The sequence below is a fragment of the Rhinopithecus roxellana genome, chromosome 13 (assembly GCF_007565055.1).
Source record: "Rhinopithecus roxellana isolate Shanxi Qingling chromosome 13, ASM756505v1, whole genome shotgun sequence".
Lineage (NCBI taxonomy): Eukaryota > Metazoa > Chordata > Mammalia > Primates > Cercopithecidae > Rhinopithecus > Rhinopithecus roxellana.
This window is the reverse complement of record NC_044561.1, coordinates 116,097,364-116,109,865: the sequence shown is the minus strand read 5'-3', so window position 1 is coordinate 116,109,865 and position 12,502 is coordinate 116,097,364. Positions and strand designations below refer to the sequence as shown.

At 45.2% G+C, this 12,502-nt stretch overlaps 1 protein-coding gene across 1 annotated transcript in view; it reads left to right on the top strand.

Annotated features, from left to right (window-relative positions):
* The window catches only part of PTPRT (protein tyrosine phosphatase receptor type T), an 812,457-nt gene that overhangs the window by 128,757 nt on the left and 671,198 nt on the right, over window positions 1-12,502 (top strand). The window contains exon 6 of the mRNA XM_030915349.1: window positions 6,964-7,138. Coding sequence (XP_030771209.1) covers window positions 6,964-7,138 — 175 coding nt within the window. The remainder of the gene's footprint in view (window positions 1-6,963; window positions 7,139-12,502) is intronic.

The following is a 12,502-nucleotide window of genomic DNA, read 5'->3' as shown; positions in this document are numbered from 1 at the left end:
GTTTGAGAACCATAGCTCTAGATTTTTCTAAGAGCATTTCTGTCTCCATGCCAGACCTGTTTTCCTCCATGAAGTATACTATTTTGTTATTTCATTGCTAGACTTAGTGTTTATGTTTTACTCTTTCCACTGTTTTTACGATCTTAATCCAGCCTATAAATTCCTCTGTGCAGAAATTATACCTCCCATAGTCTCTCATTTTCTGTTTTGTAAAATAATGAGTACATTTTCAGCATGATTAATAATAGAATGGGGAAGGGGGAAAAACCTCAGACTGTCAACCCCAGTAAACAACATCTCCAAATGGATATCAGCCCTGGAATTATCTTACAAATTTACATTTATAACAAGTTCCCAGATGAGGTCGATGCTGTGGATTCAGGGACCACTCTGTGAAAAGAACTTTGACAGGGACTTTAAGAGGATCAAGTGAACAATCTATCTATCATGGAAGCTGTTAACACAGTGGCTGGCACAGAGTCAGCCTTCAAAACGGTTAATGTGACTTCTACTTGATAAACACTCAGATAAATCCTGTTTAGTTGAACAAAACGTTGATCAAACTCAGCTATGGAGTGCTTTATTCATGTGAGATGGAGTGACATTTCATAGGAAGCAGTGCTTAATTACAGCTGTGCTCACACCTGGTGTTGCCAGTGTTCTACTGAGGTCAGTTCCCAGCCCCATGTGTGAAAAAAAAAAAAAGCAGATTTAGAAACAGACTGCCAGAAAATCTCAAGGCAGTAGCTCATTCGATTTCAGGAAACCCAATGTATAATTTACCGTAGGAGAAGACAGAGACAGGAAAGTGCCAAGTGGAATACATGCTTTTAGTGTCCTGGACAGATCCCCTTTTCAAACAAGTGCCCTCAACCCTAGAGCAGTGGACATGTCGGCTGCTAAAGCCTCACAGCTTCCTTTTCCCAGAGAGCTGCCCTTGATCAAGTAAGAAGCTTCCTCCTCTCTCTGCCTCGCGATCCCTGACCCTGAACTACTGATGGACACAGTAGTTCAACCACAAAGTACTATTAACTCTGGGATATGCTTCATGCTCCATGGTTCCTTGTGAAACCAGGCTGGAGCTTGAGTCCAGTTGTGATCCCATCCTTGCTTAGCCCCTTTTCTCACTCTGTCCTTTACATCCTTTCTCCTGGAAGCACTTGAAAAATCTCCATGTGTCAAAGTCTGCTTCCAGTGAGCCCAGTGAGAGATATCACTTATTGGGGCCCACTGGGATATCTGTTGCGTTGACTCGTGGAATCAGAAGGTCAGATGATGATTCCACTTTAGAACAACACATATATTGACTTGAAAATCTTGCCACAGAAGGAAAAGAAGCATGTCCTGAAATTTCAGTGGAAGGATATACTTACATCTGAAAAACTACTGCAGGAATCAGAAGAAAATTTCCAACAAGCTAAGTGGTAGATAAGGGCCTGATCTGATGGAATTTTTCCTGGGCTTCTGTGGGCACTCATCCTTGCTATGCTTCCTTGTGGCATTTCCCAGGACTTTGGGCTTTCCTTCAGTGTCCTGCTCCCTCTTCCTGACACCGTAACATTTGCGTCTCTGTGCATTTTTATGCTACCTCATGTCTGGGTTGGAGTCTTTACTCTCCCACCCTGGCTCTGGGTTATGGTCTTCTTCAGGCTTTTGGCACTCTCTCCCTGCTCCACTTCTCCCTATACCCTCTCAAACCTGCTCTGTTGCAGGTGGACCTGGATTTCTGAGCCCTTGTATATTTAACAAAACTTCCTCTTGTTTTTTCCCTTTGCGTTTTTCTCTTCTGCCTGTGTCTGGAGCTGAAATGGCAGGTGGGACCTGTGCTTCTAACACATTCATTCTGCATAAATCCCTTCTCCATGTTGCCGTAGCATTCCGACATCTGAGCCTTTCGCCATTTGATAATCTACTCCCTGGTCTTCTAGGATCACCCTGATTTCTGTTCCTGGGTTCCTGCCAGTCTTCTTTGACTAGCATCTGCCTGCCCTTCCCTGCCTTGTCTTGAACAGTCACATTCGTAGGCCCTTCTCATCTGGGCTCACCTCTCTGAACTTGACCTTCGTTTCTTCTTGCCAGTGGTGCATCCAGCGCTATTTCCTGTCATGACTCTAGGCCCTCCTGCTCGTCCCTGTCCTGCTGTCGCCTGCTCCCAATATGACAAGTGTGATTATCAAAAGGCCTATTTTCCAGACATTTTATAAGACAACCTGCAATTTCCTATCTTTCAGTAGGATAAAGCCTGTTGGTTCAGGAGCTAACAGAAAAATGTGAATCGTTCAGATGGACACCCTTAATCTTCCCTGGCCCTACTAGAATCTGACATCATTAAGAAGAAAAGTAAATAATCCTGGAGATGACATGAAAATAAAATTTCAATTAAATGTGAAAAATGAATGTTTTGCATGTAACCAGTCTTTTTCTCTTTATATAAGTATCAACAAATTCCACAAGTGTAATAGCTTACAACAAAACAAATTTATTTATTTATAGTTGTGGAGATAAGTCAGAAGTGGATTTCACTGGGCTAACATGGGGGTGTTGGCAGGCTTTTGGCAGGCTGCATTCTTTAGAGCATCTAGTGGAGAATCTGTTACCTTACCTTCCCCTGTATCTACAGGCTGCCTGCATTCCTTGGCTCCTGGCCCCTTCCTCCATCTTCAAGCCAGTGATGGCATCACTCTGACCTCTCCTGTCCCACAGCTTCTTCTCTGCCTCTGGTTCTCCTGCCTCCCTCTTTCAAATATAGGGACTCTTTTGATGACATTGGGCTCAGATGGCTAATCCAAAATAACCTCCCCATCTCAGGATCCTTGACCTAATCACATCTTCACAGTCCCTTTTGCCATATAAGGTCACATATTCCCAGGTTCTGGGGACTAGGATATCTTTAGGGGGCTGTCAGCCTGTCTACCCCACTTTTTATGGCTAATTTCACAGCTCTGCTAACACTAGAGCTCTGCAAACAGTAGAATACAGCTTCATGTGCTCTTTTCCATGCCTTCTCGTTTATTCCTCACAATAACTTTATATAGTGGGCACCATTTTCAAATCTTTTGTGTAGATGAGGAAACTGAAGCTCAGAGAAATGAAATCACCCACCCAAGGCCGCACAAACTAAGCATTTGCCGTGATTAGTTTTATTAGCCGTCCCTATCCTGTCTTTCTCTAGCTCCATCCCTGTTTTCTTACAGGCATCTAAGTAACAGGAATCTCCTGGGAGCTCACCTGTGACCACTGGTGGGCCAGTCACATCCAGGAGAGGTCACCTTGGATTTAGAAACAATTGCATATGAGGAGTTTTATACCAGATGGGCTTGTATTTTTGTACATTATTTTCTTCTGCTGGATTTCTATATATTTCTTTATTCTTAATATTTTTATAAACAATTATTTTTGTTTTTATAAATTTTATCAAATAGATGGTGGGCCATTCAGTCTGAAAAGTCAGGTCTTAGTTTAGTCCAGCAAAGTGACCTGCTGTATCTTGGATAGGATTTCATTCCGTTCATTGCACTCTCTGCTGTGGGAGCTCCAGTTACTTACAGGGTAGTATAGTTGTCTGTTGTCCATTTTCTTGATTAGTTTGCCGCTCACTGATTTCCTTCATCTTTGCTTTCTTTGCCATCTGGGTTATTTTTCCAGGCCTGTCCTCCAGGTCACTGGTTTTCTGCAATGTTGATCCTGCTCTTCTAATGCCATATTGAAATCTGCAAACAGCATTGTTTGTTTTCCTCAATTATTCCCTTGGCTCCCCGAGTTGTATCTTCTTTCTTAGTACCTGTCCTTGTCACCTCATCTCTTAGCTCATGTTCTGTGGAGACCATGTGTTGATATCATTCTCAGTCTCTCTTTTTTAATCTCCCATATTTCTTGGCTGTTCGGAAGATGGACGTCCAAGGCAAAGCTCTGTGTTTCATGAGCTTGGGTTGGGCATGTGCATTTTGCTTATTTCTCTCCACCCCTTATGCAACATTACTACATCCCCCACCCTTTTTTATTGTTCTCAGCTAATAAATTGGTGGCAAATAGGTGGCTCCTGGTGTAATACCTGCTGCTCATTCTCTCCCACTCTGAGAAATGAGGGTGCTTAAAGAGGTGAGTGATGGGGCAGTGGTGAGTCCACACTGGAGTAACATGCATGGCATTGTAAGAACAGGATCTGAAGCCAGATGCCAACTCTCCAGCTTCCAAGCTGGGCAGCCTTGGGGAGGCAATTTCACTTCCCTGAGCTTCAGTTTCCTCTTATATATGAGAGCGATAAGAAGTGCGCCTACCTTGTTTTTCATGGGGAATAAATGAGAAAGCATATAAAACACTTAGCACATAATAGTGTTTAGCTGTTGTTAGCTTAATAAAGAAAAAATGAAAATGTTTATAATGTTATAAATAACTCAGGTTAGAAAATATTGACCCAAAACCTCACCACTCACTCATCCTTATCCACCATGGTGGCCCCGAAGTGCCTTGCTCAGCAGTGGGGAAGATGGGCTCCTTTTGATGACTCCCCTTCTTCCAAGGCCCTTCTTTTCATGTAGTGACCTCTTTTCCAAATCAGGATACATTCCTGGTGTTTGCCAGAATTTTTCCTCCTTCCTCCCTGCACTACTTTGGGAAGGGGCATTACATGTGGTGTCTCATACGTTCTCATAGTGGAGTCCAAGTTGTGCCATCTCCTGCAAAGATGCCTCAAGGCATGTGGTAGCTGGGTGGCAGTTTCAGCCCTGGTGACTTTTCTCCCCTTCCATTACCTAGTACTGGTTTTTATTCGGGCAGGTGAATAGAAACTTTCCAGCTCAGAGAAGTGAAATTGCCTGCTCAAGTCTGCACAGCTTGGAAGCTGCAGAGCTGGCACTTGGCTTCAGATTCTCCTCTTCCAGCCCCATGCTTGTTGCTCTGATGTGTACTAACTATTCCACATGTTGGTTAGTTTCTGGCATGGGAGGCAGTTATGGTTACCTCTCACTCTGCCATGGCTTTGGAACAATACCGTTCATTTTTTTATGTACAAGTATAAAGGAAATACATGTTTGAGACAAAGTCTGAAGAATGTCGAAAAGTAAAAAGCAGCAGCAAAATATTGCCTACAATTTCCCTGTCTAATCTGTAGCAAGTCTCTTTTAGCTGCCCTTTGATGGGGGCCTGGGTTACCCTGGGTTTCTGGCCTTCATGATCACTGCCTTCCCCTGGTATTGGTCTCTCCTCATTTGCTGCCATAGAGCTCAGCAGTGTGGCTCTACCTGTACCTGCGCCCTCCTCCTGACAGGTCACTGTAGAGGGTGAGGGAAGATGACATAGATGAAAGTAGGATGTGCACATGGGGAAACTGTTTACTTCGTGCAGGAAACTATGAAGATCGCATCTTGGAAGACTGGGAGACTCAGGGCTTGAGAATCATGAGTCATAAGGTTTCCCTAAGTCCAGATAATTAAAGTAGTCAATTTCACTTTTTGGGGAAAAACATTTTTAAATTAAAGCAGGCACTGAGAATACGGTCTTAGTAAAAAGAGTGCTTGACTTGAAGTTGGAAAACCTGGATAAGGGGCTCATGTACTCTACGCATTTAGCTAAACTGTTGGACATTTGGATTTTTCTTCTGAGAAGAACAACAGTTGTACAAACCCCAGACAAGGCTGTGAAGATACAATGAAGACTTATACAAAAATGCCCAGCCCAGGGGTTGGCACATACTAGATAAACATCCAGTTAATAACATTAATAAACATCCACTCCAACTGCATTGACATGCATGTTCCTTACCAGTTCTCATAACTTGCAGCTGTGAAAGAGGTTTGTTCAAACTCAGGATATCCCTCCTAAAACTCGGGATGCTGAAGACAAAAGCCCATGTGTATTCACCTTGATTCTGGAAATGCCTACCAACTTGGGAGGCTTTCAGACAAGCTTCTAAAGATGAGCAGAGGAAAGTCCTTCAGTGTAAAATGAGCAACACTTGTAAGCAAACGTGTGGGGAAAATTTGTATCATACTTCAGGGCAGGATAAGCTTCTAGAGACGGTGTGACAGTTGTGAGAACTGACTAGCGATGGCTGTGAGCTGAACGTGGGTTTTTATGGAACGGGGTGTCCTCAGGGAGACTGAACCATCCAGGCAAAGGAAAGAGCATGTGCCGAGGAAGACAGGTGTTGGAAAGCTACCATCCCCTCCCTACCTGTGGTGATAGCCTAGGGCAGGTGGGGCTCAGAGCCTGTGGGGTGGGGTAGCAGGGCACCAGCCATAGGGCCTGGGAGCCGGGCTGTTTTTATTCCATGTGGGCTGGGTTTTCACTAAGTCTACTGAAGTTTGTCTGAAAGAATGCTATGGGTTCTGCTTCAGGGAGAAAGGAAAAGAGGAAGGAAAGTGAAGGGGCTGCATGCCAGCCCCAAATGCAGGCTGAGCCAGGGTGTTTAGGAGGAGCGTTTTCCCTCTCTTCTTACTACCAGGCCTCTGTCCTAGAATCAGCTCACTAGCAAAGTTTATTATTGAATCAGATCATTAGCACAAACCATCCATGAAAACTCCCACCTTTTTTTAAAAAAAAAAAAAAAAAAAGAGGCAGGGCCTTGCTCTGTTACCCAGGTTGGAGTGTAGTGGCTTGATCATGGCTCACTGCAGTCTTGGATTTGTGGGCTCAGGAGATCCTCCCTCCTCACCCTCCAGAGTATCTGGGACTGAAGGTGAGTGCCACCATGCCTGGCTAATTTTTAAAATTTCTTGTAGATGCAGGGTCTTGCTTGCTGCCCAGGCTGGTCTCACACCCTGGCCTCAAATGATCCTCCTGCCTCAGCCCTTGCAGAGCACTGGGATTACGGGCATGAGCCACTGTGCCTGGCTGGAAATCCCTTCTTATAGTTGAAAGTCCTGAGCCCCTGGGTGTGAGGATGGGGGGACATCCGTGCTGGGAGTCGCCTGGAAGTCTAAAATGCTATGATTCCTCCTCTCCCTCTTTTCCTCTGTTCTACAGCAATGGAATGGCAGGGACACGGCCCTGATGGTCACCCGTGTGGTCAACCACAGGCGCTTCTCAGCCACGGTCAGTGTGGCAGACACTGCCCAGCGGAGCGTCAGCAAGTACCGCTGTGTGATCCGCTCTGACGGTGGTTCTGGTGTGTCCAACTACGCGGAGCTGATTGTGAAAGGTGAGTGCCTCCAGCCTACGCCTCTACTGCCATGGAAGGCCGGCGCTAATGGGCCTTAAAGCCCCTTTTCTCATCTGCTGTTCCTCCCCCACATTCAGTAAAAGAGGATATTAATTTCTAGTCACTCTGGCCTCCCTCCCCAACACAAACTCCCCAAACAGGAGAAATTATTGTAAAATCATGCAACATTGCATTGCTATTCCAAGTTGAGTTTCACATACAGGAGCCATACGTGAAAGACTGTGGAATGTATAACACAGAAGGCATCTTCAGATTTGGCTTTATTTTGTATTTAAAGTTAGAATGAACAAATGTCCTTGTATTTGGGTGGCACGCTATGGCAGTGTTCTTGTACTATTGTTTCTGAGGAATTTTTTCAAAAATGAAAACTCAGTACAATGACAATATTTTGGAAGGACTTTTGAAATAAATAATTCCTCACCCCACTGGCCTTGATTCAATTCTTTTCAATTTTCTTGTTCTTATTCACCTTGAGATATTGTTTACATGCTTTCCATTAAAATATGCACATCATTTTCTGCTTCTCTCACAAAGCTGGATATCCCATTTCTTTCTGAAACTTTGTCATCTTTGTTATGATGCTTAATGATCGTATGCTATCTCATCAAATGAATTATCCTATTTTGTTAAAACTCCCCATTTGCAGTCATTTGGATAATTCCAGGTGTTTTGTTTTTTCTTACCTTTGTGTATGTAACAATTAGCACCTCCATGGAGTTCTTCTGGAGAGAACATTTTATTCTATTGAACCAGATTATTTCCTTAGGATAAATTCCCTGGGGGTAGAGTTGGGAGGCCAAGAATATGATTTATGGATTTTTCTTTGTGTTGCAATATTGCTTTTGCAAAAAAGTGGTTTGACAGTTTACACTGGCAACAGCAGCATGTGGATGTACTCGTTTTACCAATGTTACGTTCGCCGATTAAAATTTTAATATAGCATAATTTAGTGAATGAAATAATGAAGCTGTTCTTATTATGCTAGCTGTAGAATGAGACCTGGTGTGTTTGAAGGGAAAAAACAAAAGCAAACATAAAAAACCACTGATCGAGCCTTTGAGGGCTCCTGAATTAGTTTTCTTTGTCAAAGTATGGGTGGGTGTGGAAACTTTTTGACCTCATTTTGCTGATCGAGTGTGACTGGTAGCCTTGGGCTGACCAGACTGGGAGTTGCAGTCTGGGATTCTCTATCCTGGCTGTCTTGACTTTATATGGACATTCACATGGCTAATCATGTGCCATCATTCAGGTCTCAGCTGAAATGTCATTATGTCGTCTTCTCCCAGGGAAATTCCCTGACCCCCTGCCCACGCCTCCCTTCCAGGTGGTCACAATTCCTTCTCATTGCCTGGTCTCCTTTTCGACATAGTTCTTATCACACTTTAAAATGCTGGTTTGCCTTTATTTGTTTACTTGGTGACTTTTGTTCCGCTTTTAGGTTCTAAGCTCTATGAGAGGAGGGCTGTCTGCTGGGTTGGAAGTCCCTGCACTCAGCACAGTGCCTGGCCCTGGTTCTCAGTTTGCTGAAGCATATGAAGTTGTTAGCGTTTGCCTGTTTTGACTTGCACAGTCAGTCGTTTCATAAGGCTCAACTTGAAAAAAATTGTAGAATGATAGATGAGTGAATGAATTATTGACCTCAGCAGGAGTTGATTTCCTCACCATAATGCCATGAACACTTAAGCCAAAGATCAACCAATTAGGCAGTCATGAAAAAAACAACTAAAAAAAAATCTTTACATTTGTTTACATTAAATGTTATTAACATAGAAAAGAAGCTACCACTTTGATGGCATTAGGCTCCTGTCTTTGCTTTGTTGGTGCCATAAGATTAGCTCGTGTGACCCGGTATGGTGGCTCATGCCTGTCATCCCAACACTTTGGGAGGCTGAAGCGGACAGATCACCTGAGGCCAGGAGTTCGAGACCAGCCTGGTCAACATAGTGAAACCCCATATCTACTAAAAATATTTAAAAATAGCCAGGCGTGGTGGCAGGTGCCTGTAGTCTCAGCTACTTGGGAGGCTGAGGCAGGAGAATTGCTTAAACCCAGGAGACAGAGGTTGCAGTGAGCTGAGATCATGCCACTGTACTCCAGCCTGGGCGACAGAGTGAAACTCTGTCTCAAAAAAAAAATTTATTATTATTATATATGTATTATGTGACACGGGGGTTATTGCAGGCCTTTCAGGTACTCAGTGAATGTGTAATTTCAGCTCTCCTGCTGGAATATGTCTTATACCTTCTATGGCTGGTCTCCCATACCAGAATGAGAGTCCCAGGAGAGAGTGCACTGCATTCGCTCCTGCTTCTCACGGTCTTGCTAGCACCTTGCATGTACATGGGGCAAAGTTGGTGGCAAGAGAATGTGACCAGTGGCTATGGGAGTTGGTGTAGCGCTCTGAAATTTCCATGCACAGACAAATGGAACCCGAAAACGCTTGGTTTATTCTTTCCTTATATGCCCCCATTCAGGGGCAGGATGGGGAGCTATGGGGAGAGAAACCAGGAGGCTACTGGGACAGAGGATGTGGTGGAGCATCCTTGCTTTATTCGGAGAGGTGGCCAGGGCTTTACAGGGACACTGATTAGTTCTCTTGCTGGCTGTGCATCCTGGGCCAGAGTTGAGAGGAGGGGCCAGTGCTAGCCTGGGTGTAGTAGCCAGGCCTGGCAATATGTGTCTGCAGCTGCCACTGCTCACCTGCAGCTCCTGCCACTGCAGCTTAGGGAGGGTGGGGTGGTGGGTGGCACCCGGTCTCCTTCACATTGAACAGTGGGGGGTTGGCACTCCCTGTAATCTGGTCAATCAAGGTGTAATTTTATTACACATTGATGAAATTCATCCATATTTTTGGCATGGGTTATGACTTTTTAGTGCCCATTTTTCCTCCATTTAAGTATTATAATGGTGGTAAGCTAGGAGCTTGGTCCCTTGCATGTAAAGAAGTCCCTTCACATGTGTGACCTGATTTTATCCTAATTGCAGCTCTGTACATTGGTTTTATTTTAACTCATTTCAGGGGTGGGAGAATTAGCACAGCCAGGTTGAAAAACAGGGCCATCCCAAGGGGTAGAGCTGGAGTCCGACCTGCGTCTGACTCAGGCTATATGGCCGCACCTGGAGTGCCGGTGGGTTGTGGCCTTGCTGGCACCTGGTGCCACAACGTCATGAGCAGTGCTGAAGAGGCTCAGGTACCAGGCAAGCAGGAGTCCCTGGGTCTGTCTAGCTAACTTGCCATTTTGACACATGACGTTCCCTTCCTGACCCTCAGCTAGCTTCCAGATTGCTGGAGAAATACATTTAACCTACACTCACCCCCTCCCCCGACCCCACACACACTGCTAAAGAGTTAGTGGCATCCAAGCAAAACAAGAAAATAAAAGGCAGGGACCCCCTCAGGAGCAGAAGCAACCAGAGGAATCCTGTCACCCTGGAGCGGGTGCCCAGGGACCCATCTGAAGGCAGCAAACCCGAGCGTTTGGAAGAAACCGTGTGATGAAGAATGACTCACTTACCTCTCAAGAGCCCTTTGCCTTTGCAGAGCCAGGATGCTTAAGTACTTTAATACTGAAGTATTTGTACTTATTTAAAAAAATATGAGGGAAAAGCATTAATCCTCCCACTTTCAGAGAAGGGAGGAAATCTGAAAAACAGACCAAAAAAGAAAAAGGATTCTCAAGGGCCAAGCACTGTGTTATGCGGTGGGTTCTGGATTCCTTCTTCTTGGACTGACATCACCCACGACCCTGGGATATCACAGAAAGAAAACCACGTCTTCAAGGTCTTCCTCCTCACAGGCTCCCGCCCTTTGGTTCCAGTTCAAGGCAGGAGATAACCCTGCAGCCAGGATGCTTGCATCTGAATTCTGGCCCCATCTTGTCCCAACTCTGTGACCATGAACATGATCAAGCCTCTCGGGGCCTCAGCTGGCTCATCTGGGAACAGGAATGTAGAATTACCTCCCTCGGAAGGCGTCGTGAGGATTCCATGTGATAATGGATGTAGGAGTTCTTAGAACACTGCCCTGCATAGGCACTCTAAGGTATTTGTTAAATAAAATAAAGAAATTGCCCATGGGGGTGGGATTTCTCAGACAGAGAGGTAAGAGAGATGAAGGGCTCCGTGGGTGGGGAACAGGATACTGGACCCAGGTGCCGATCTGATGACTGTCTCTGTGGCTTTGGGGAAATCATGTCGGGCCTATTGTGTAAAGTATGCCCAGTTCTCTCTTCGTACACAGTGATGTGCCAAGCATAAGAAGAGGGAGGGAGGAAATATGAAAGTGTGGACTTGGGGACATTTGGGTCATGGGGTCTTTTATTAGGATTCTCTAGAGGGACAGAAGTAACAGGATATATGTATATATGAAAGGAGAACTTTCATATAAGGAGAACTGATTCACATGATCACAGGATGAAGACCCAGATGGGCCGTCTGCAAGTTGAGGAGCAAGGAAGACAGTAGTGGCTCAGTTAGAGTTCCAAAACCTCAAAAGTAGGAAAGTTCAACAGTGTAGCCTTTAGTCTGTGGCCAAAGGCCCGAGAGCCCCTGGCAAACCACTGGTGTAAGTCCAAGACTCCAAAAGCCAAAGAACTTGGGGTCTGATTTTCCAGGGCAGGAAGAATCCAGCATAGGAGAAAAATGAAGGCCGGAAAAGTCAGCAGCTCTACTTCTGTCGCCTTCTTCTGCTGGCTTTTTCTGGTTGCACTGGCAGCTGATGGGGTGGTGTCCACCCACATTGTGGTTGGGTCTGCCTCTCCCAGTCTGCTGACTCAAATGTGAATCTTTTCTGGCAACACCTAGAAACACTCAGATACACCCAGAAACAATACTTTGCATCCTTCAATTCAATCAGGTTGACACTTAATATTAACCATCACAAGTCCCTGTAGGTCAGAATTCTCTGGTCCCTTCCTGTGTTCACCCCCACTGGATCAGGAAAGCTCATTCCCGGGTCTGGGGACAAAGGAAAAGTAGCTAGTTTGTCCTCAGCCATCTAGCTACATGGACCACCCCTCTCCTGGCATTGTTCATTCAAAACCCTAACCACTCCACAGTTGGGAGGTCACTGGGCCCCTCAGCACCCGAGGGTTCTGGGAGCCATAAACCCCTGTGCTGGCTTCCACAGCAGGTACTCATGCTGAGAGGAATAGCGGAGGCCCAGGATGGTCTCTCTGTCTCCCCAAACAGGTGTATTCACGGCTGGCTGGTTCACAGCTAGTGTGTGATCCTGAGATGGTAAAGATTAGCACGTCAGAAGATGCTGCCTAATATGAGGGTAGGTAATATCAAATTCTCAGGGCGACACATAGAGCGAAATGAAAGCAAATTGGAATTACTTAA